At 43.3% G+C, this 22,165-nt stretch overlaps 1 protein-coding gene across 2 annotated transcripts in view; it reads left to right on the top strand.

Moving 5' to 3' along the window:
* The window catches only part of RYK (receptor like tyrosine kinase), a 73,178-nt gene extending 51,260 nt beyond the window's left edge, over positions 1 to 21,918 (top strand). For both annotated transcript variants that reach the window (XM_075003797.1, XM_075003796.1), the window contains exons 10-15: positions 4,923 to 4,992; positions 6,186 to 6,318; positions 9,940 to 10,049; positions 13,795 to 13,954; positions 19,376 to 19,512; positions 20,641 to 21,918. In XM_075003797.1, coding sequence (XP_074859898.1) covers positions 4,923 to 4,992; positions 6,186 to 6,318; positions 9,940 to 10,049; positions 13,795 to 13,954; positions 19,376 to 19,512; positions 20,641 to 20,752 — 722 coding nt within the window. In that variant the 3' untranslated portion in view covers positions 20,753 to 21,918. The remainder of the gene's footprint in view (positions 1 to 4,922; positions 4,993 to 6,185; positions 6,319 to 9,939; positions 10,050 to 13,794; positions 13,955 to 19,375; positions 19,513 to 20,640) is intronic.
* Positions 21,919 to 22,165: the final 247 nt, after the last annotated feature.

The following is a 22,165-nucleotide window of genomic DNA, read 5'->3' as shown; positions in this document are numbered from 1 at the left end:
ACCCATAATGCTAGGAGGATGAGGGAATTGTGGGATAAGTTCCCACAATGCACTGCTGCAACAGTCGGTATTTGCCAATTGAGTGTGGTAGCAGTAAATCGACTTTGTGAGGAGCACATGGGGAAGAGAGGCTAGCCAAACTCGAATTTATAAAATCCAGTGTTACAAAATCGATAGCAACACATTCGAATTTCTTGTAGTGTAGACGTAGCCTTAATCTCTTTGCTTTCTAGAGCTTTAGTCCTGTGCTAGTTAGAAAGATCAATGTGTTTTGTTTTTCAGATGTTGATAATACACAAAAATAATTGAAATCTGAGCTCTTTATGTTCTGTGCTCCCTCTTTATATTAGTTTATCCATGCTGTAAATATTTTATATCTTGAGTAAAACATGACTTTGCTCAACACAGAGGAAGAAGAGATGGCTGCTGCCCAAGGTGCTTCCTTTCGAAATTAGACATCGGTTTGGCTATCCGAAGCATTGAGGGGTGGTGGTCTTTAAAATAAGGAGAACTTGTTTTAACTCGTTTTTGTGGTGAAGTTCATAGGTTGCAGAGAAGAAGGGAACTGCCAGGGAGCCTGTAGATGCTGATGAATAGGCAAATCAGTGTGAGTAAGTCCTAAGTGCACGCAAAGGTTGTATGAAGGCCATGTTTCCAAAGTACAGCAGTGGAGCTCCTGATGCAGGTGTGATTTGTAAAGCACACAATGCATCAGACGCCAACTGATCTGTGGAAATCCTGCGGCGTGGACAAAACGTTCCCGTGTCTATTTTAACACAGCACCATTTCCATCAGCAATACATTAGTACAACACATTGAGTTCCCTAGTGCCTTCAGTGTTCACCATCCAGGTCTGTTAAATCAATCAGTACACTTCAGAAATCACACACTGACTGTGTCCCTTGCTGCTCCATGTACACACATCATAACCGTACTGTGGGGTGTCAGTATCTTAAATGAAATAAGCTCATCTAGACCTTCCCTCCACAAATCTTAAAAGTTACCACTATTCTTTGGTGAAGGACTCAGCACGAGACAAATTACATGTTACGTTATCAAGGTTTGTCTGATCAAAGGTTTCAAAGTGAACAGAAGTAGAGACTGATAGAAATTTTTGAAAAGGACCAACAAGGATAAGTGATTTATTTTGAAAAACACCCACTACATAACTAGACTCGCTTCCCCGTCACCAAATGAGATGCAAAAATCCTTGAAACTTTTTTGAGGCAGATCTGGTTATGAGAGGTACTGTTCCAATCTTTAGCACTTTGCCCCTTCCCGGGGTAGGCCTAGAAGTGATAAACCAGGAGAGGAATTGGATGGATGAATGCTAAACATAATTTCTTTCCAGAGATTGACTGGGACTTTCTTGTGCCAAAGGTAGGTTCAGATCCCTTCCCATGTGACCTGTTGAGTCAAGATTTTAACAGGTTTATTGGTCCACTTGTAAGGACTTTTAAGATTTTAGCCCTGTACTACTTTAGAATCCTAGGGCTGGAAGGGACCTTGGGAGGTCATCTAGTCCAGCCCCTTACCGAAAGCAGGATCAACCCTAAATAAATTATCCCAGCCAGGGCTTTGTCAAGCCGGGACTTAAGAACCTCCAGTGATGGAGATTCCACCATCTCTCTAGGTAACACATTCCAGTACTTCATCACCCTCCCAGTGAAATAGTTTTTCCTAACAGCCAGCCTACATCTCTCCTGCTGTAACTTCAGACCATTGCTCCTAGTTTTGCCATCGGTCGCTGCTAAGTAAGAATAGTTTCTCTCCATCCTCTGTAGAGCTCCCTTTCAGGAAGCTGAAGGCTGCTGTCAAAGTGCTCCTCAGCCTTCTCTTCTGCAAACTAGGTAAGCTAGAAGCCCTCAGCCTCTCGCCGTAGGTCATGTTCTCCAGCCACCTTGATCACCATTCATTTCTCTTTTCGGTTAGATTGGGGGAATATTGCTTACTGAGCAAAGCCATACTACCTTTCAGCAACTGGAGATGACATGATGGCCAAGGCTATGATCACCATTAATATCTCTAGCTTTATTCATGGGATAGTAGAGGCCAGCTATAGAATTTGATAGTTGTAGGGTCTCCTGTAGAAAGGCAAAGAACTGTTTAAGGTGGAGCTCCACAAACCGATTTTCTGAATCCAATTCTCTTTACGCCAGATCCCGCTCCTGTCTACTTAAACCTTTTATGCCCCGGTCCTCTGCAAAAGCAGCCCTTGTGAAAGAGTTCCAGCTCTCCCTTTGCTTCTCTGATACCAGTTGGAAGGAAATGTATCCCATTTTGTAAAGGCAAAATCCAGATCTGTGGATGGCCCCATTCATAGAATTAGTTTATGGGGTAATAAGTCACTGTAGCTTTACCTTGGCCTCCTGGCTGCCCTGTTTCAGGTTGCTCAGTGTTGTCCAGCCAGCATAAAAGATTGCAAACTCCATCTTCTTTGTGCTTTAATGAATTAACATCTGTAAAGGTGGTTACAGTGGGCCTTTAAAGTCCGGAAGGTGTCGAGACTTGGGGCTTTGTTAACTTGTGGGAACCGTGGAGTGTTTGACTTAAACTCAAAGGCCAAGTCAAATTAAGATCTGCAACTCCAGCTACACTAATTACATCACTGACATTGACGCACCTTAATTCGCGCTTCTGCCTGGTCTCCACTGCCATAGCTCCCACTGAGTTCCCTTCCTCCTTGCAAGGAGCAGGCGTACCAGTGCTGATCAGCGGTGCCCTCTGAGCCTGATCTAGCACGTTCCTACCAGCTATACTAAATTGGATGCTGGAAGATTGACTGACCATGTCAATCTACTGCAGAGCATAAACAAGCCAAAAGTTGCAGCGTGATATACAAATATAGTCTTGGAGGAGCATTGCCTATAATACAAAGAGTTTGATACAAGAGATTTGACATACGGCTTCAAGCACAAAATTGCCGTGTGGCCCCATAGAGAAAGCTAGGATCACTGTAAGGCATCACCGCGGTTTAGCCTCGGTGCAACAATCCCCCACGATGCTGGCACGACCGGTGCCAGGCTGCATCCTGTCAAGTGTTCCAAGAACATATACCCTACACCAAACGATGTGGGTGCGAGAGAGATTACCTGGGTTCTACCCAATACAGCACAACGGCTGCAAGATAGTCGCAGACCTTCGCTAAACAGAATTCTGGATCCTCAGAGGGCACAAAGAGACACGATCAAAGTCATAGCGGGATGGCTGTGGGCGTGCTCAGAAATCTTGAATATTAGGCTCCTTTTTTGGTTCCTAAGCATGGACTTACAACCCTAATTGTGTCGCCCATTTTTCAATGCCTTGGCCATTGTAAGGAATTAAAAAGAGCAATTAAAATGAATTATAATAACAGAAACAGAACAAGTGCATTATTTCTATCCATTTATCCTTATGACAATGAGACACCCTTCCAAAGAAACTTCGGAGGTAGAGGGCCAGGTTCATCTGAGCTGCAACTGGTGTAAATCCAGAATAATTAAAGTGACTCTCATGTGGTTGCTCTAGATTGTTGTTGGTGTAACTAGGAGCAGAATTCATATGCCTATTGTTTTGTCCTGAATGAGTTGCATTATATAATTTTGTTTTCCTGCAGAAACAGGTTGGCTTATAGAAAACTAGGAAACAATATTGATAAGAATACACAATACGGATGCTGGAACTGTTTCATGAGATAAGATTTGGATTTCCGTATACACTTGAATGGGAGTCAATCATCCTTTGGGTGCCTTACCACTAAAGTACCACGTTCCTTCTGAGCCAAAAGGAAACAATGGAACATACAGTAGTTTTTCAGTGAGCCATTGTTGGAGTATGTGATGTGAAGGAAGGGCATTGACAAAGCAACATGCTGTCTGTCTACAACAGAACAATATACTGCAAAGAGACGGATGCATTTGCTGCAGGAGGAGACCCTTTTTCGGGAGGTCAGGGACCACTAGCCCACAGAAAAATCATCAGCCTGGGTCTAACTTATTTGACATGGGAGACGTGGTGATGAGGAACAGTGTCTCAGTTTAGATTCTTACAGCTGTGTGTGAATACAGCATTTATCATACAACCGTTCTCCTGGTGGGACAAAGCCGGGGGTACGGCAAGGGAACAAGATGGGATCCACGTGTGGAGGGAGCTTGGCAGAGCCTGGCGCAGCATTCTGTGTTGGCTGCAGGGGCAGTTGTGCATGGATGTGATCAGCCTGCGGTGCTATGAGGAACTTGAGCATCTCTGTCTGGCTTCCCGGTAGCTTTATCATCCTTTCCTGCTCCTGTCGACTTTATCCAGTACCAACCCAAGAGGGTTACATATTAAAGATAACTGTTTGTGTTCGCTTTGGCATGGTTGGATTACAGGGCTTTGTCGACAGAAGCTTTTGTCAGAAGATATCTTCTAAGAAAATTTGTCAACAGGGCGCAGCCAAACTGCCAAGCGGATTCCAGGAGCAATCTGCTGTGTTGAGAGAGCAGCCAGGCTGCCCAGCTGCTCTATCAGCACAACGGCCAACCAGAAGCACAGCAGACAGGGCTGCCCGGTGTCCCAGAAGTCCCCTCTGTCAACAGAGGGACCCCCCAGAACATCCAGAGTGGCTTTCTTTTGACAGATCTCTGTCAACAAAGGCGTCATTCCTCATGGGGAGTGGGGTCCGGCTGTCGACAGAAGTGCTGCATTCTGTCAACTTACTTCCGACACAATGCCTTGGGAATCGGGGTGCTTCCCAGGTTTTGTTGGCAAAACAGCAGTTTTGCCTGTCAACACCCTCTAGTGTAGACACAGCCTTTAGGAGGGTATTGGTTTTGTCAAGACACTTGCTTAATTTTAACTGACCTGTTGAAAGTCGGTTCTTGTCTCTAGTTTTGGTGAAAAAATAAGAGTAAAAGTTCCACTTTAGTTTGTTTCCAGAATGCTTTTTTGTTTTCTTGGTTTAGATCAAGCCTCAGAAGTGCAAGTGACAATGATGCTAACTGAAAGCTGTAAACTCAGAGGCCTTCACCACAGGTGAGTACTACTACTTTAAACCCTCTTATTGTGAGAGTGGCATTGAGTTTATAGCCGTGTATACTGGAAATACTGTGTAAGTGGCTTTTCAGTGGTAGGCACTTCGAAACCAAATCACTTCTGAACTTAAATGTTTGGCAAAGTTACAGAAAGCTGAAAAGACCCTTGAATCATGAGCAGTGTTAGAGCCTTGTAACCACAGGTTTTCCAAGGCCACTTTGCTTGAAGTAGAGAGCATTTAGTGTACACCTTTTATCATTTCCCAGACCCAGCAGCTGCTGCTGGCACTTGTTAATGCATATTCTCTCTGGAGCACATTCATTACCTGGGCCATCTTGCGGATGCTGAGGAAGGCAGCACGCCTATGCTGCGGTCATCTTCCAACTAGAGCCAGTAGCACTTGGTGTAAGTGTGCATGCACTGTTCACACAGTCATCACAAAATCCTGGCAATAATTCCTGTACACCCCTGTGACATACCCAGGGTTCAATTCAAACTGTCCTTGCTGCCCTCTAACCTGGGGTCTCTTTCACGTTGCATTGTTAAGGCGGCTTCCAAACAGGACTGCTCACGGCCTCCAGCACGCAGGTCAATCCCACTTACGTCTGTGTGTGCACTACAGCTAATCAGCCGTGCTTTGGTTCTTAGAATTATTTTATTGTGGGAGTGACCCCAACACACCCCTAGTCCTAATTTCTCCCCAGAAATGTATGTCCTGTACTGCCCAGCCTTCTCCTGGACAGCACTGCAAGTGGACAGGATAGTGAACTAGATGGACTTTTGGTCTGACCCAGGATGGCTGTTCTTGTGCTCCTGGTGTAGGGCAAATGTCAAAATGGAAATGCCATTTATTTGCTCAGTTCTATAAGCTATGCTTACTGTAATAGAAATGAAATCTGTGTAGATGCATTCTAAAGGGCTGGATGTATTTCCAAACTGAAGATACACTGTTTGTCTAGGGGGATTTTATCCTTAATCAGCTCTGAGTCACGCAAAAGTTCTGTTTTCTCAATGGAAAACTACTCAGATGTTTGCCTGTATTCCTAACCATGCAGCTTTGTTATGTGGAGACTTTGTGCGTTGTTTCTAATGCCTTTTATTTATTATTTATAGGGGGTTCTTTGGGTGTCTAGATGTCTTGCTACCTTTGAGATACGGCCTTTCTAAAATTGGGCAGGTTTGCTCTCTTTCAGGAACCTGCTCCCTATCACCCATGTCTGTACAGAAGAGGGGGAGAAGCCCATGGTGCTGCTGCCTTACATGAACTGGGGGAACCTTAAGCTCTTCCTGCGCCAGTGCAAGTTAGTAGAGGCCAACAATCCTCAGGTGAGAAATGGCTAATTGCAAACCTCAGTGTTTGCTGTTCACTGAACTTGGATCAGATCCAGCTGTGGAGACAGTGCAGGGATCACTTTTCCAGGGTTGAGTTAATTGGAAAGCCTGTTACGTAATTAACGCTTAAAGGTAATTTTTCAGTGCATTATTCACAGGCAGTTGCTGGCTCGAGTGTGCTATTAGTTCCAGCAACTCCCTATTTTTACTGTATGTTGGAAGTGTTGCATTACTCATGTTTCACTTTACATTCCAGCTGTTTTCAGAAGAATTATTTTACAGCTGAACTTTGTAAGTTCTTTTGGAATGTGATAATTGACTTAGGCAAGTGGTGTTAGTGAAGAGCTCTGCTCTATATATGGAGATCTTGTTTGTGCTCTTCAAATCTGGTGTCTAAAGTTTGGTTCCTAAATCTGTACGGAAATATCTGCCTGGTTTAAAATCTAAGCAGCAAACCTCTTCCTTCCATCGCTTTATGAACCTCCTGGGTTATCCTGGTAACATCAGGTCACAGGCATCTTGCAAGTGAGCCAGTGCTGTGTTAATAACTCCATCTGTCATTGTGGCTCAGAAATCAGCAGTTCTTTGTAGGAGCCCTGTGTCATTTGGCATGCTAGAGGAGATGACTCCGGAGCCACCTTTTACCTCCCCGAGTGCACACCTTCCATGCTGTATGCACGGTTGTCGTCTAGTCACACGGCTTGAGAATGGGTATTTCCTTTCCTCAGAAAAACTTCCAGGACGCTGTTAGGGAAACGTTACGGCCTCAGTTTCTCACTCCCACCAGAAACGCCAAAGTTGAGATTCTACTGCAGCCTCCACCTCCTTTGGTTTCCCAGCTGTTCACTATTGGGTGTGCAATTCACAGTCATCACTCTCATGCATATGTTGTACAGGAATAGCTGGAGTAGGCAGAACTCCCTTGCTGATATGCACAGAACTGCTGCGTGGAAGATGCTCCAGCCGCATTTATTCCTTAATGTTGTTTGAAAATTGAGAAACAGAATGGGCCTGAGAATTAAATGATGCACACACAGAGGTTTGACTTGATGGCAACTTTTAGCTTTTGGCATTTCTTGAACTTTGATTATTTAACCTGTGTGCGCTTAACAGTTGATTGGTACTTTTATTTCACTGGTTATAAACTAATCATAAAACTTCCATTACTAGTCTTTGTTTTTGAAGTTTGTCTTAATATTTTTTTAAAAAATCTTAAGGAAACTTCGGCAAATTGGAATGGATTTCATCCTTTCGTCTCTTTCTTTTCACCTGTTTTATACAGTTCTTGGCAGGTTCAGGGGAGGAAAGTGCGTGGAGCCTGTACAGTCCTCCAAAAGCATTTGCTTAATGTTACTACATGGAGTATAACGATTTCTTAACAAGAGTTGTGTGTGTATTTTAAGAGGGCCAATGGGGAACGATTGCATTAAGAGAAGTGGAAATGAGAAGCGTGCAAGCTAATTTGAGCCTGGCGCATTTTATACACAAGGGAGCGTACTAATGTCCAAGATGGAACATTTTAACAATGGTTTGTGTTGATGACTTTATAGTAAATGTTAATGGCCTGAAACAGGTAAAATGGAACAAATACTTCTAAGAGGAAAATCTGCACGATCAAGCAGAACAGGCTCTTGCCATTATATTTTGTTAAAATAATTTTCCATAATGTTCCTTTTAATCTTTTTGTTTGACAATCCAGTCTGGCTGTCTCTTATTTTATAAGAGTGAAGGGAGTGAGAGCTGGCTTGCTGGGGTCAATGAGGCATCCCTGCTCTGTATACTTAGTACCGAGCAGTCAGGGGCTTTCTTCTTGTTCATTTGCAGAGGTACTGTACTGTGAGCAGCTGTGGGACTATGCTTGTCTCCTGCTCTTTTGTGACTTGTTCTCTAAATTCCAAATGTCTGCAGACTTACACGGCCTACTTCCCAGCTACCCAGGTGTTGGCTTGTCTGGCAGAGTTTGCGTTCTGCATTTTCACGTAGGGTTCGCTGTCTGTGCGCCAAGTCAAGTCTGTGGCAAAGCACTGAGACAGTTTGATAACAGCTTCTGCACTACTGCTTTTAAGGCCCTGTTAATCGAAACAGATGTATTTTCTCAGCTGACTTCTGTTAAGTAGCTCTGACCATGTTTACTTTAATGTGAAAGGAAGAAAGTAGCAAATACTTAACACCTGAAAACCTGAGTACTTTGTTGAGAGAGCCATTTCTCCTTCACGTTCTCAAATGTTTTTAAACAATTAGCAAACTCCAATTAGGCTGTCATACTTCTGTTTTTTTCATAATTATCTGTGACGCAGTGAATTAAATATGACTAGTACGAGGTTGCTTCCTCTGTCATTTGATGTTCGATTCAGTTTTTTATTCTGCCCCAGATTTTCAGTGTTGCTACAGACCTTTGCATATAGGCAGCCTAACTGTTGCAGACATTTTGAGCGGGGCATCTGAAGCACACATCTGTGTGAAGCAGTGGATTCTGTAGTAAATTCTACAGACTGCGTGCAGCCTGGCAATGATATAATACTAAGTCAGCATCCGTATACCAAAGCAGGCCACAGGAGGTAGTAAATGTTTCAGACATGTAGTAACATAATGTCTGATTTTTACATTTTATGTGTAATGTACAAGCACTTTCACCGCAAATTAATCAACCTATTAATTACTACTGGCAAAATTACAAAGGTGTAGAGCAAAGGTGTTAACCTGCTGTCTACAGCATTGAATGGGAATGGTAAGTTAGAGCAGTAGTTCCCTACCTTTTCAGTGAGACGGCACACTGCAATGAGACAAACAATTCCACGGCACACCCACTTTTTCCAGCTGAACTGATTGCTTATAAAAGTTACATTTATGGTGTTCACAGTCTTATTAAAGAGGTTTACAACCTAGTAGTGCACACAATAAGCTAAGCCAGGATCAAATGTGTTAAAGTTTCATATCCGCTGCAGAATACACCGTTTTAGCGAGCACAGACATAGTTTCAGAACCTGCTCAACGCCACAGTAGGGAGGTTGAGTAAATGAGCAACCACTGAGAGCAGGCTCCCCACCCCGCCAGCCTGTTGGCGCCAGGACATGACATTTAAACTGTATCACAGCTGCACCAGGCTCCCTTCCTCCCCACTTTACCATATCAGGGAGTGGGGGTGGGCTCCCTACCAGCTTGTTCGGGCCAGAAAGCAGCATTTCAGCTGCCTCCCAGTGCAAACAGGGTCCTGTGGGGTCATCAGTCACACCCCCCAGCCCCGTGGCTGAAATTTTGGTGGGTGCAGATACCATTTGGTCTCAGCCCATTCTTGATTTATGTGAAAAACATTTTGGTGACAAGGAGAATGAACGTTACGAATTCTTTCAAAGCCAGGTTAGAGTATAAAAATAAGGCATTTTCAGAAATTAAGGGATAGGTGTTGGGAATAAGCTATCAAGGAATACCAGGGAGCAGTGACATTGTTTCCTGAAGAACCAATGGTTTCAGGTAAGTTTTTGTAAATGAGGAGATAAAATATGACAAAGGAGTATTACAATGTAGGAAAAAATGCCCAACGTTCCAGACACTGAAATCTCCATGTGTAGGATTTTGTGGTGGTGGTAACTTTTTTTTTTTTTTTGGCTGTTGCAGGCAATTTCCCAGCAGGATCTTGTACATATGGCTATTCAGATTGCCTGTGGAATGAGCTATTTAGCCAGAAGAGAGGTCATTCACAAAGACCTGGCTACTAGAAACTGCGTGTAAGCACTGTCTTAAATGACTGTTATAGAGCAAGATTGAACTCTGTGTGTGGGTAAGGCTGGGATGGTGCTATGTGTTATAAATCTGTCATTCCCTCTTCCAGATGTTTCAAATGTTGCACGTACGGCCTGTGCCATATGAAGTGAATCTGATGAGCTATTTTTGAGTTAGGTTGAAGAAAAATAAGGTGGCTTTTCTTTTTGTTGTAGACCTGAAGTTTAAAAGGACTTAGTGAGAAGTAGTAACAGAGAGGTAGCTGTTTTAGTCTGTACTCCAACAAAACAAAACAGCAGAGATGTAGCACTTTAAAGACTAACAGAATGATTTATTGAGTGATGGGCTTTCGTGGGACAGACCCACTTCATCAGATCAATGTAAAAGTCATGACAGAAGTTGATTTTTTTTTTCAAATAAAAATAATTACAGCTTGCCCAGCCCACCTACACTCTTTTAAAAAGTCTGACCTGATTTCCCCTTGATGCAAAATTTAGCCTATCCAGAGTTGAGATAAATTTAAGTATTTGGAGGCATAGAAAGGGACAATTAAGACATCCATGCAGCAGTTGTAACTCTTGGAGGATTGCTATAGGCACAGCTTAAAAAGCAAGGCAGCTTTATCCCTCCTTCATAGAATCATAGAACACTAGGACCGGAAGGGGCCTCGAGAGGCCGTCAAGTCCAGTCACCTGCCCCGACGGCAGGACCGACCACTATCTACACCATCCCTGATAGACATCTATCTAATCTGTTCTTAAATATCTCCAGCGAGGGAGATTCCACAACCTCCCTTGGCAACTTATTCCAGTACTTGACCACCCTGACAGTTAGGAACTTTTTCCTAATATCCAACCTAAACTTCCCTTGCTGCAGTTAAATCCATTGCCTCTTGTTCTCTCCTCAGAGGCCAAGAAGAACAAGTTTTTATTTCAAAAACTAACTCTACCCCTTTTCCACCAGCATTCACTATGTCAGGCATTCCTTCAGACTTCTCTGTGAAGACCGAAACAAAGAAGTCATTAAGCATCTCTGCCATTTCCAAGTTCCCCGTTACTGTTTCTCCCTCCTCACTGAGCAATGGCCCTACCCTGTCCTTGGTCTTCCTCTTGTTTCTAATATATTTGTAAAAGGCCTTCTTGTTACCCTTTATGCCTGTAGCTAGTTGGAGCTCATTTTGTGCCTTAGCCCTTCTAATTTTACTCCTGCATTCCTGTGTTATTTGCCTATGTTCATTCTTTGTAATTTGTCCTAGTTTCCATTTTTTATAGGATTCCTTTTTTAGTTTGAGATCATGCAGGATCTCCTTGTTAAGCCAAGGCGGTCTTTGCCCATATTTACCATCTTTCCTACATAGGGGAATAGCTTGTTTTTGGGCCCTTAATAATGTCTCTTTGAAAAACTGCCAGCTCTCCTCAGTTGTTTTTCCCCTCAGTTTTTCCTCCCATGGGATCTTACCTACCAGCTCTCTGAGTTTACCAAAATCTGCCTTCCTGAAATCCATCATCTCTATTTTGCTATTTTCTCTCCTACCAGTCCTTAGAATTGTGAATTCTATGATTTCATGATCACTTTCACCCAAGCAGCCTCCCACCTTCAAATTCTCGACCAAGTCCTCCTCATTTGTTAAAATCAAATCCAGAACAGTTTCTCCCCTGGTGGCTTTTTCAACTTTTTGGAATAAAAAATTGTCTCCTTAAGTGACAGCTTCCCCACTCTGACCACAAAACATAGAATGTCTTAGTCTTAACTGTGTGGTGTTTGTATTGACTCCAGCTTCCTTTATGGCCAGAAATGGTCCATACGGAAATACTTTAAAAGTTCCCAATAAAGCAGTCATTCCTCAGCCTTCATTGAAATTCCAGTTTCTGTAAATAGGTGGCTTTAGATGCAGAGCTGGTATAGGCGTGGCTTATGAAATTGTATCAGTTTTATCACTTGGGTAAAAAGATTTCAAGAGTAGTAATGGCATGCTGTGCCAAGACTCCCAGACTGTGAAAGCAATTATGAAACTAATGTTTTGTGGTTCATATTGTTGATACTCTATCTACAAACTCTCCAAACACACATCCAGGCTTGAAAAGTTTGAAAACTATCTGCAGAGCCCTCAAGAGCCCTTCTGAATAAAAGTAGGTGGCCTGTGGACACTATTATACGATGTTTTTCCAGTTTTGAGAGGCCCAAGCCTTTTAAAATAATTCGGTAATGAGCAAATAACATGAGACTACCAGAAATATTTATTAGAACAGGAAAATACAGAGAGAGGCACCAAACATTAATAGGGGTCTAGAACAGTTTCTGTATCATGATAGCTGAAAAGGTGGAGAGTGTTCATTTTGGAAGAGAGACAGCTAAGGGGAGGATATGATAAGAGAGCTATAGAATCATGAATTATTTGGAAAAAGTGTTATTTACCCCTTTTGAATAATTTCCTTTCTTGTGCTGCTAGACAGCAGATTTAAAACACACCTAAGAAAGCAGTTAACACGAGGCACGGTTACCACGTGCAACTTACTGTCAGGGTGTTGTGAAGTCCAAAAAAGAGTTAAATTCATGGAGGTTCAGCTCATCGAGGGCTGTTAGCTGAGAGGGTTAGCAAAGCAGTCCCATGTCCTAAGTGTCCCTAGGTATCTGGGGGCTAGAAGCTGGGACTGAACACTGAGGTGGATCACGTAATAAAGCGCCTTGCTCTGTTCATTGCCTCTGAAGCATCTGGTGCTATCTGCTGTCAGAGAAGGGACACTGGGGATTGGGGAACCAATGGTCTAATGTGGTGTGACCATTCTTATGCTCTTAGGAAAATAAAGTAATTCCTAAAGGAAGATAAATAATACTGTGGAGAGAACACATGATTTCTTTGTGTTGGTCTCCACCAGAGAGGTGATTGAGGAGAGTATGTCCCTCATGCTGAAGAGCAAAGTTAGCCTGCAAATGAAGAAACTGCCTCCATGGGTAGGTTTTCCATAGCTGCCTGCTTCAGGCTTTCTCTGAAGCATCTGGTAGTGACAATGGTCAGAGGCAGAATCCCAATTAGAGGGAACGGTTGTTTCATCAGCTATAAGGAACCCTAAAAGAGTACCCTGTAAAATCAGTCTGAGGAAACAGGAGGAGAAGCTGGTTGCTTAGAGAAACAGAGTAACAGTAAACTCTTTCCTATCCAGCATTCTATTATCCAGAACTCTCAAATAACCAGCATTTTGCCCATAAGTAAACTTTAGTTAAGTTTTCCATAGGTACAGTATAGCGAGAGTAAATACCAATAAATGCAGTGTAAGTTCAGTGTACCATATTACTGTTGGTAAGTAAAGTACTCTGCTTACATCTTTGTTAATATCTGATCTTGTTTTTGTTTAGTGTTATGCATTGCTGGGTATATCTCTTTATTATCCAGAGTATTTGAATATCCAGCAACCTCCTGGTCCCAGGGCTGCTGGATATGAGAGTTTACTATATTTGGGTATTTTAATTGGACATTCCCCCTTTTTAAAAAATCTGATTTCATTTGATGTCTGAATGTGCTGAAATCCCTTTATCCTGCAGTTAAGTAATATGCACTCAGTGCTAATGGCAGCATAGCAGTTTTGTGATCTGGGGATGTGTTAGGATTTAATATGTTGGTAACAAATGGCCAAGCTCATATGTGGAATCATGTTGTGTGTGTATAAACAATAATTTTTAGAAGATGCACTAGCACAACTGTAAGTAGTTCTTATCTTGCATGACTAAATGCTCTTGTTATCTTTTAATCAGCATTGATGATGCACTTCAGGTTAAGATTACAGACAATGCGCTGTCCCGAGACCTATTCCCCATGGATTACCATTGTCTGGGAGATAATGAGAACAGGCCAGTGCGGTGGATGGCTCTTGAAAGCTTGGTTAACAATGAATTTTCTAGTGCTAGTGATGTGGTAAGTTGCATTTACATTTGCCAAAATAATACATGGCTATATGGGTTTCTTAAAAGCCTTTTTCATCCCGTTTATTCAAGGAAAAAAGGGGTTGAATTGCCTGTGCTGCCGACTGTGAAGTCCTCTCTACACAATGTCTATATCCAGAACAGCACCGACACATGCATCCAGCACACACTGCTGCGCTTAGGGTATCCAGTCTTAACACAGAGGACCACTTGTCCACTCCTTTCCCATTGTGGTTTGACATCCCTGAGGTTGCCAGCGAGGGCACCAAGTGTAGTAGTGTCTGTGACACAGACGCCTGTTCACCCTTCTACGTTGCTGAACACGTTCTTTTATCTATCACTATACCGTTAGGAAATGATGTACTGTTCTTCCCTCCCCTGGTTGTAGTGTCCAGTGGCAATTGGCACTGGCTTTTGTTGGATTGTCTCCCCAGAATGGAAGTGTGTGACTGAGCTACCACAGAATGATTTTAGCACACAGGAGCAGTACTGAAAAATAAGGCAGTGTGTTTCCGAGCAAATTACACTGAGGGCCTTCAGCTTGCCTTAGAGTTCTGTGTAATCTTCATGTCTCCAGATTTATATACTGTACTGTACAAAACCTTACACTAAGCATCTCCGATACCCTGATCACAAAGCAAGCCATGAAACTATAGGTCTTATACCCTAACACAGCTGTTCAGTCTGTACAGCCTTGGCGTATGCACCAGGCCATGCATTAAAAATAATCCCCTGACAGTATGAGATCAAATCTGCTCTTTCCAGTCTGTCCTGGGTTTCTAATTAAAGGCCCTGTTCAAAGGACCCCTTATGGAATGCTAACTACCATTCCCTACTGCTGCTATCAGTAGTAGCTGAGTGCTGATCATTTTATAGGATTAATCCCTTACACCTTTTTCCTTTATGAAAACTTTCACCAAAAAAGAGGTTGGAAAAGAGTATCAAGAGTGAGTGTGGAGAATCTTAGTTAACATTGTGCAGTAATTTAAGTACTAGCCAGTGATGATAAACATGGCCATGTGACCTGTTTTTTTTCCTGTCCATAGGGTAATTTCCATTTAATGCTGTTTACAGTTTTGATGTAGCTAGGTACTGAGGCTTCAAAAAATGTGCACATCCAATCTACTTTAGAAGTCTTCTCGTGTGTTCTGTGTGCGTACATACTCGATTTCCTTGACGTTTCCCGTTCCTTTTGCATTTGGTCATAGTTCCTGTGTTCATAATCAAGACTTTGAAAAAGGATCAGCTCCGTCTCAGGGTTATTTCTGTATTAACATGAAAAGGTTGAAATATTTCCTGTTCTCTCCTTATATTGTCTTGTCTTTTGAAATTTGAGTAATTATTATGTGAAATCGCCTGCATTAACTATATATGGAATTGGTAGAATGTATCCATTTCTTCTCCAATATCAAACCTTGACTGTTGAGGTATTCACTCATGTGAATGTGTCCTGTGAAGATCAGACTAGGGATATAATTTTCAAGTATAAACGACTTTGGCATCTGTGCCCTAAACTTTCAATGGGACTCGGGCACTTAAATCACATAAGCACTCTCAAAATTTTACCCCACGCCAGTGAAGTGCTTTTAGTTAAGAGATACTGTGAACCATGATAAACTTGCTACTTGTGTGTCATGGATATGTAAGTATGTATAGCTTCTAATATATAAAATAGCACAGTTGAAACAGTGTTAAATTCACCCCTAAACACTTGCACTCTGTACTTGTCAGCTACGCTTCTGTTGAGCCCCTTCCCTGGAACTCCCCAGTCTGCAAACACTCTTTTTTATCACTATTGAAGAATAACAGGGTAGCTAATGAATTTCCTGGCATTGACCTAAGTAGAGACTTATTCTCAGGGGTGTGAAGAATAATTATAGCGGCGCCTTCTAGGCTGAAGCCTGTCCAACAAAACCCGTCAGTAGAGCAAGGAGGTCAGAATGCAGTAGGGTCTCTCAAGGGAACCCTTTAGCTATCAATTTATAAATCTTTTTGCATTGTGCGGAATAAATGCAGCTCCATTTTAATAGGTAATAAATCGTAATCGTAATGAATCAGTGGTATTGTAGCCAACTGCGAAAGCACTGTAACATGCCTAACTTAACATTCCTTCCTCCCTTTAGGAACATAGAAAGAGAAGCCTGTCCACCCGAACTAACTGCCCTCCTAGTGTTTCCCTTAGCCCTGCGTTATTGATCTGTGCCTCCGTCTTCTCCTCCCAAACCAAATACGAGGTACCGTAGAAGCGTTATTATCCGGTACCCTCAGGGAGCTGGGAGCGCTCCAGAGTGGATAGCTGCATCAGCACTACTCCTGCCATGAGCCGGACAGCTGGCTGCTAGGCCCTCTGCTGCTGGGCCTTGCGTGTCAGTCCAAATTCTTCTGGCCCCAGCATGGCAGCTGGCCCCTGTCCCAGCTGCTGCTGCCACAGTTGAGCAGCTGGTCCCACAGCCACCGACCCCATGATCGTGTCCGGCACTGGCAAAGCAGGTGGTGGTTAAATGAGCATGCCGGTTACCTGAATTCTGGATAATTTGGCTTTTACTGTATCAGCTACTTGTAATGTGTTATACTTGGTGGTGTCTGTGCACGTTTAGCTTTTCGCTGCCCTCAGCAGTCAGCCAAAGTGTTGCGGGGGGCACTGACCCTAGTTCAGCAGGCGCTTTGTTTTTACACCGTTCTTTCCACCATAGATGGTGCTTATTTTCTTGGAAGTGAATCTTCTGTGACTGTTGTTGCAGAATGGGAAACAACTCTTGTTGCTATACATAGTAGTTTTACTTCAATTATCTATTTATCCTGTTTCCTAAGTTTGTTGGCTGCTTACGTTACAAAACTCTCACTAATGTCCATTGACTCCCAACCCTTTTGTAGTTTTACAAACTGGTATTTACATCCGTTTGCAGTTTCTTGGGCTCATGGGGCTCAGACTGCAGAGCTACATCACTGCTGTGTGACTTCTCGGCTCAGGCTCCAGTCTGTGCCCAGAAGTCCACGTGGCAGTGAAACAGCCCCAAGAGCCCAGTCCCAAGTCACTGAGGGCTGAGCGCTGTGAACCCTTAAGAGAGGCAATGTAGTGGGAGAAAACGCAGGTACGGAGTGCCTGCAACACCACGTATGATCAGAAGGCAGCGCTTCCAGGCTGGCGTGCCCTGCAGTACGTCTGTTGAACAAAATACAAAGTGAGTGACTAACTCATCAAACCCGTAGCAGGGATTGGTTTGCACAGGGTTGTGAAGATCTAAAGTTGTGTAAATGTAATTGTCTTCTCTACGAAGTATACTCAAGAGATCCACTTCCTGGACACTATACTACAAATAAATGATGGTCACACAAACACCACCCTGTACTGGAAACCTACTGACTGCTATTCTTACCTACATGCCTGTAGCTGCCATCCAGGACACATCGCATGGTCCATTATCTAGAGCCAAGCCCTAAGATGCAACTGCATGTGCTGCAGTCCCTCAGACAGACAAATGTGTACAAACTCTTTATCAGACCCTCTTAAAACTAAAATACCCACCTGGAAATGAAGAAACAGATTTAACATAGGCAGACAGGTACCCTACTATAGGACAGAACACCACTGGCTACCACCTACAGCCCCCAGCTAAAACCCCTTCAGCGCATCACTGACCATCTACAACCTATCCTAGAAAACATCCCTCGCTCTCCCAGACCTTGTGAGGCAGGCTAGTTGTTGCCTTCAGACAGTCCCCCCCCACACACCCACTTCTACTACTGCTACTTAATCCTTGTAGTCCATGTGGAGCCAAGGTCATCTATAAGTCTCCTCCACTTCACTCTGTCTTGGGACAAAACTTCTAGATGGCTCCATGAATACCCCAGTTGTTGTCCTTCAGTCTCAGTAGATCTTCTCCGTGTTGTCTGAGATCTTCCTCTTCTGCATTTGCCTTGTGGGCTCCATGTGAGAGCTTGATGGACTATGCTGGATGATGGTTTTCTGAGTGTGGCCGAGCCATCCCCACTCTCTTCTCTCAATGTCACTGTCAATTGGTTCTTAACCTGCTCTGTTCCAAAGCTCCTCATTTGCGATGAAGTCTTGCCATTTGATGTGAAGGACATACCTCAGGCATCTGTTTGAATGTCTGTAGCTTGTGATTTGTGTAGAAAAACACTACCACCTACCATGAATCCACTGAAGGAACAAAAGTCACTGAAGCACGCTCCATTTTCATTCACGGTGCCTAGGCCGCCTTTTCCTGTGGTCTGTTCTCTGCCTGTATTTGTGCTTCCCCCCAACCCCCCTCGCTGACACCTAAAGCATATATTCACCCGTAGCAACACACCACACCATAGAAACGCTAACCCAGGAACCTGTTCCTGTAACAGACCCCATTCATAAGTGTCTTCACCATCACAGGACCTAAGCACATTAGCTACACCCTCAGGGACTAGTCCACCTGCACATGTGCTAATATGTGATATGTACCATCATGTGCCAGCCAACCCCATCTGCCATGTGTGTTGGCCAAACCAGATAGTCTCTGTGACAAAAGATGAATGGACACAAATCAGGCCTCTGGAAAAACCAGTAGGAGAAGACTTTAACCTCTGTGGACACTCGGTAACAGACTTAAAAGTAGCCGTCCTTTTATAAAAAGACTTGAAAACCAGACTAAAAAGAGAGACGACAGAGCTGCAATTTGCAAATTTAACATAGTCAAATTAGGACTGAATAAAGACTTACAATGGTTATCTCATAACAAAGGCAATTTTCCCTGTAATGGTATTGAAACCTCGTCATCAGCTGCTGGGAGCAAGTCAATGTGGATATGACTGTTGGTCTTGTTAACACTGGTCCTATGCTTAATAAGTAGCTCCCTTATTTTGATATGCTAGCGTGTATATGCTTGCCTTTGATTTCCACTCCATGCATCTGGCAGATTTTTATCAACGAAAGCTTTTGCTCAAATATATCCTTTAATCTATAAGGTGCTGCAAAGTTCCTTGTTTTTATTGCCTTACCTCATTATGTAAACTGTTTTTTAAGGGTTGTGAAGTCTGTCACATATTTTATAGAAAAGTTTTATTATCCTATGTGCATTTTATGATTTTATTGAAGTGTGTTGAAGAGCAGGGTGGTGTCAGAAGTATCTGTTACTGTTAAAAGTTAGAACGAATTCTTGTTTCTAAGTTGGTTCCTACTTAAATATTCAGTGACATAAATGAGAAAAAAAAGCTACTTGTTGTGGGATTAAAAACTATCGCAGCACAGCATTTAACGTTTATAAGGTGATTTATCGTCCTTATCAAAAATATGAGGAACATAAATTGTTTAAGTAGTTATGTATAGCATGCATGACTAATTTTGTGAGACCTGAAACCAACAGGACACCCAAATTCTACTGCACTGTTAACTTGTTGCTATGTAAAACATTTTTTTTAGTGGGCGTTTGGAGTAACACTGTGGGAGCTGATGACTTTGGGACAGACTCCATATGTGGATATTGACCCCTTTGAGATGGCTGCGTATCTGAAGGATGGATACAGAATAGCTCAGCCAATCAACTGCCCTGATGAACTGTATGTGTGAACTTATTAGGAAAGGGGAGCGGTTTGTTCTACTTTTCAGAAAATGCTTTTTAAACTGAGGTCAGGAAGAGAATAGTAGTTCTGCAGATCACCCAGTGTTTCCCAATTAGTGTTTGGCAGAACTCTGGGGTTCTGCCAAGGGAAAAGGGTTCAGCAAGAAAATTCCATTACAAAAGCTGACTCCTTTGCAGTGCCCTGCCCTGCCGCCGCTGAAACAGAAGAACTGAATTGAATTGGTTCAGTGGCTGGCAGCGTGGTGGGAGGGATCCGGCCATTAAACCAACTGCATTTAGATCCATTATTTCAGCGGCGGCAGGGCAGGGAGCCACAGAGCCCCTCACTCACCCCACTACCTGAGCGGCCCCACCCCTCCAGCGGCACGTCTCCACTCCAGCCTTTATTCTGCTAGGCGCACGTGTCTGCCCGGCATAGGCTCCCCAGCCAGTGTCACAGAGGGGCTGGTCCTGGGGGCTGTTTGGGGGACTGAGGGGGGTTAAGCCTGGGGATGGGGGCAAAGCGTGGGGATAGGGGGTTTGATTTGAGGAGTGAGACAGGTAAAGCCTGAAGATGGGGCCGAGGGGGTTAGAGCCTGGGAATGGCGTTCTGCAGCCAAATAAAACTGGGAAGCACTGGGACAGAGGAACACTCAGATCAGTCAGGCTGAGCCGGTTCTATGTCCATTTAAAAAAAAATCGCACCATTTAAAGGGCATATGCAGATATTTTTTCAAGTGGAATAACTAAAAGGCCTTAGTGTTTCCTTCTTTAGCCTGCCTTCTTCTGTCACCCCAAAATTACCGTTCTCTCGACCTTCCCCCAGAAGAGTCAGTTGTTTTAAAGCTTGTTAATTGCTGCTATCCGGTTATCCCAACACGCCTCCTGGACTGCTTTTGACTTGTCTGTCTCTTGTAAACCAGATCGTCGCCTTCATTGGTAGTAACTCTGCGGGTCAGTCCAGATTTACGACTCCTGGAAAACAATTTGGCATAAGCACGAAGCAAAATAATTGGTCAAAGGGGAAAAAAGAAGGCTTGCTGATGGTTGGATCTCTCTTTAGTTCTTGGCACTTGTGTGTCATGATTAGCTGTCATCTTCTGATGTGTCCCCTTTGTCTCTTCAGGTTTGCTGTGATGGCCTGTTGTTGGGCCCTAGATCCTGAGGAAAGACCCAAGTTCCAGCAGCTGGTGCAGTGTCTGACGGAATTCCACGCGGCACTCGGAGCCTATGTCTGAAGCTTCAGCCATGGGTTCCGTATGCCGCCTCAGAAGAGATGGTGTGTACGCTTCCGGCACCCTGCGTCACTTGGACCTACTTACACACTACGTGTATAAAGCAACGCCAATGGGAGAAAGCACTTCTTCCAAAACACTGTGCCTTAGAATGCTTTAGTAGTCTGACTTTTTTGTAAGATCTCTTGACGTTGAATATTTTCTAGATACCACTTTTGCTAAGTTAAATTGAGATGGTTCTATTTGCCAGCAGGAACTCTAAAATGTAGCGATAGCGCACTTGAGCACAAGAGTTGGATGGACTTCCTCAACGTTACAAGAGACACAAAGTTGGTTTTTTAAAGGTTTTTGTAGAGCTGGTAGGAAAAGGGGGATTTTAGGCAAACTACATTTCAGAAATGTTGTTCATTTAGAAACTGAAATTTTCTGGCCAGCTCTAGTGTTTGATCTTGTACGTATCTGGAATAGCTTTTTAGTATCAACTGCTTTTCTTATGAGATGATGCCACAAGAACCTTGGGTCCGTAAATGGCATCTTAATTTTTTAACCCATTCTTCATCAGTAGTAGTAGGCATCCTACAGTCTGCATAGACTGTGGATCGCGCCCTTTATAGTTCAATTGAGGACTTCATTTACAGCGTCTACTGTGACTATGAAGACCCACACGAGAGTGACAGTCCTTGCTGCATCTCTTGCAGATGTGGCGGGTGTCTGGCAAGTCCTTAGTGTGCCTTCTGTGCGCTCGCTTCAGTTCTTGGAAAAGCTGTTCTTCAAGATGCAATATCCTTTTCTAAAACAATAAGCAATTATGTAAAAATGATTTCAACTTACCTCATACCAAGAGTGATAAGGATGGAACTGAATGGAGTCTCTTCTTGCAAATGAAAGGCTGACGTAACTTAAGATAGTTCAAAATGCTAAGTAGAGGCCTTCAGAGAAGAGCCAAAGCAGCCCTTGTTCGGGTGCCTTTCACCTCAGATTTCTAGAGTGCAGTTTCTCTTGCTGAAAAGGTACTGATGTTTAGGGTTTTTATGGCCTGAAATGGACTTAAATATATGTTTGTAAAGACACACTTGCAGAGTAAAGGATGTTTTTCTATGATGATGATTGTGAAAATTTAATCCCTAACACTGGCTAGTGTATTAAGCTTGCAGGTTCTTAAATATATCTTTATTTGGACCAGTTTAAGTATTTCTGTGGCCCACTGTGAAGCCGTTAGATTGCACCTCCCTTGACTGCAAAGCCCCAAGATTGAATATGAATTGTTTGCTTGCCCACCTCCATCTGCCCCAGACTTCTGTGCCATCTCCTCGGGGCCGGGCAGTAGTCCGTCCTGGCAGTGACCTATTACAACATGGGTATAGCTTTTAGGGAGGTGGTGGATGGAGCTTTCCATTTATTCAGCTCAAAGGTAAC

Source organism: Carettochelys insculpta, chromosome 10 (genome assembly GCF_033958435.1).
Source record: "Carettochelys insculpta isolate YL-2023 chromosome 10, ASM3395843v1, whole genome shotgun sequence".
Classification (NCBI taxonomy): domain Eukaryota; kingdom Metazoa; phylum Chordata; order Testudines; family Carettochelyidae; genus Carettochelys; species Carettochelys insculpta.
This window is presented reverse-complemented; position numbering and strand designations above follow the sequence as displayed.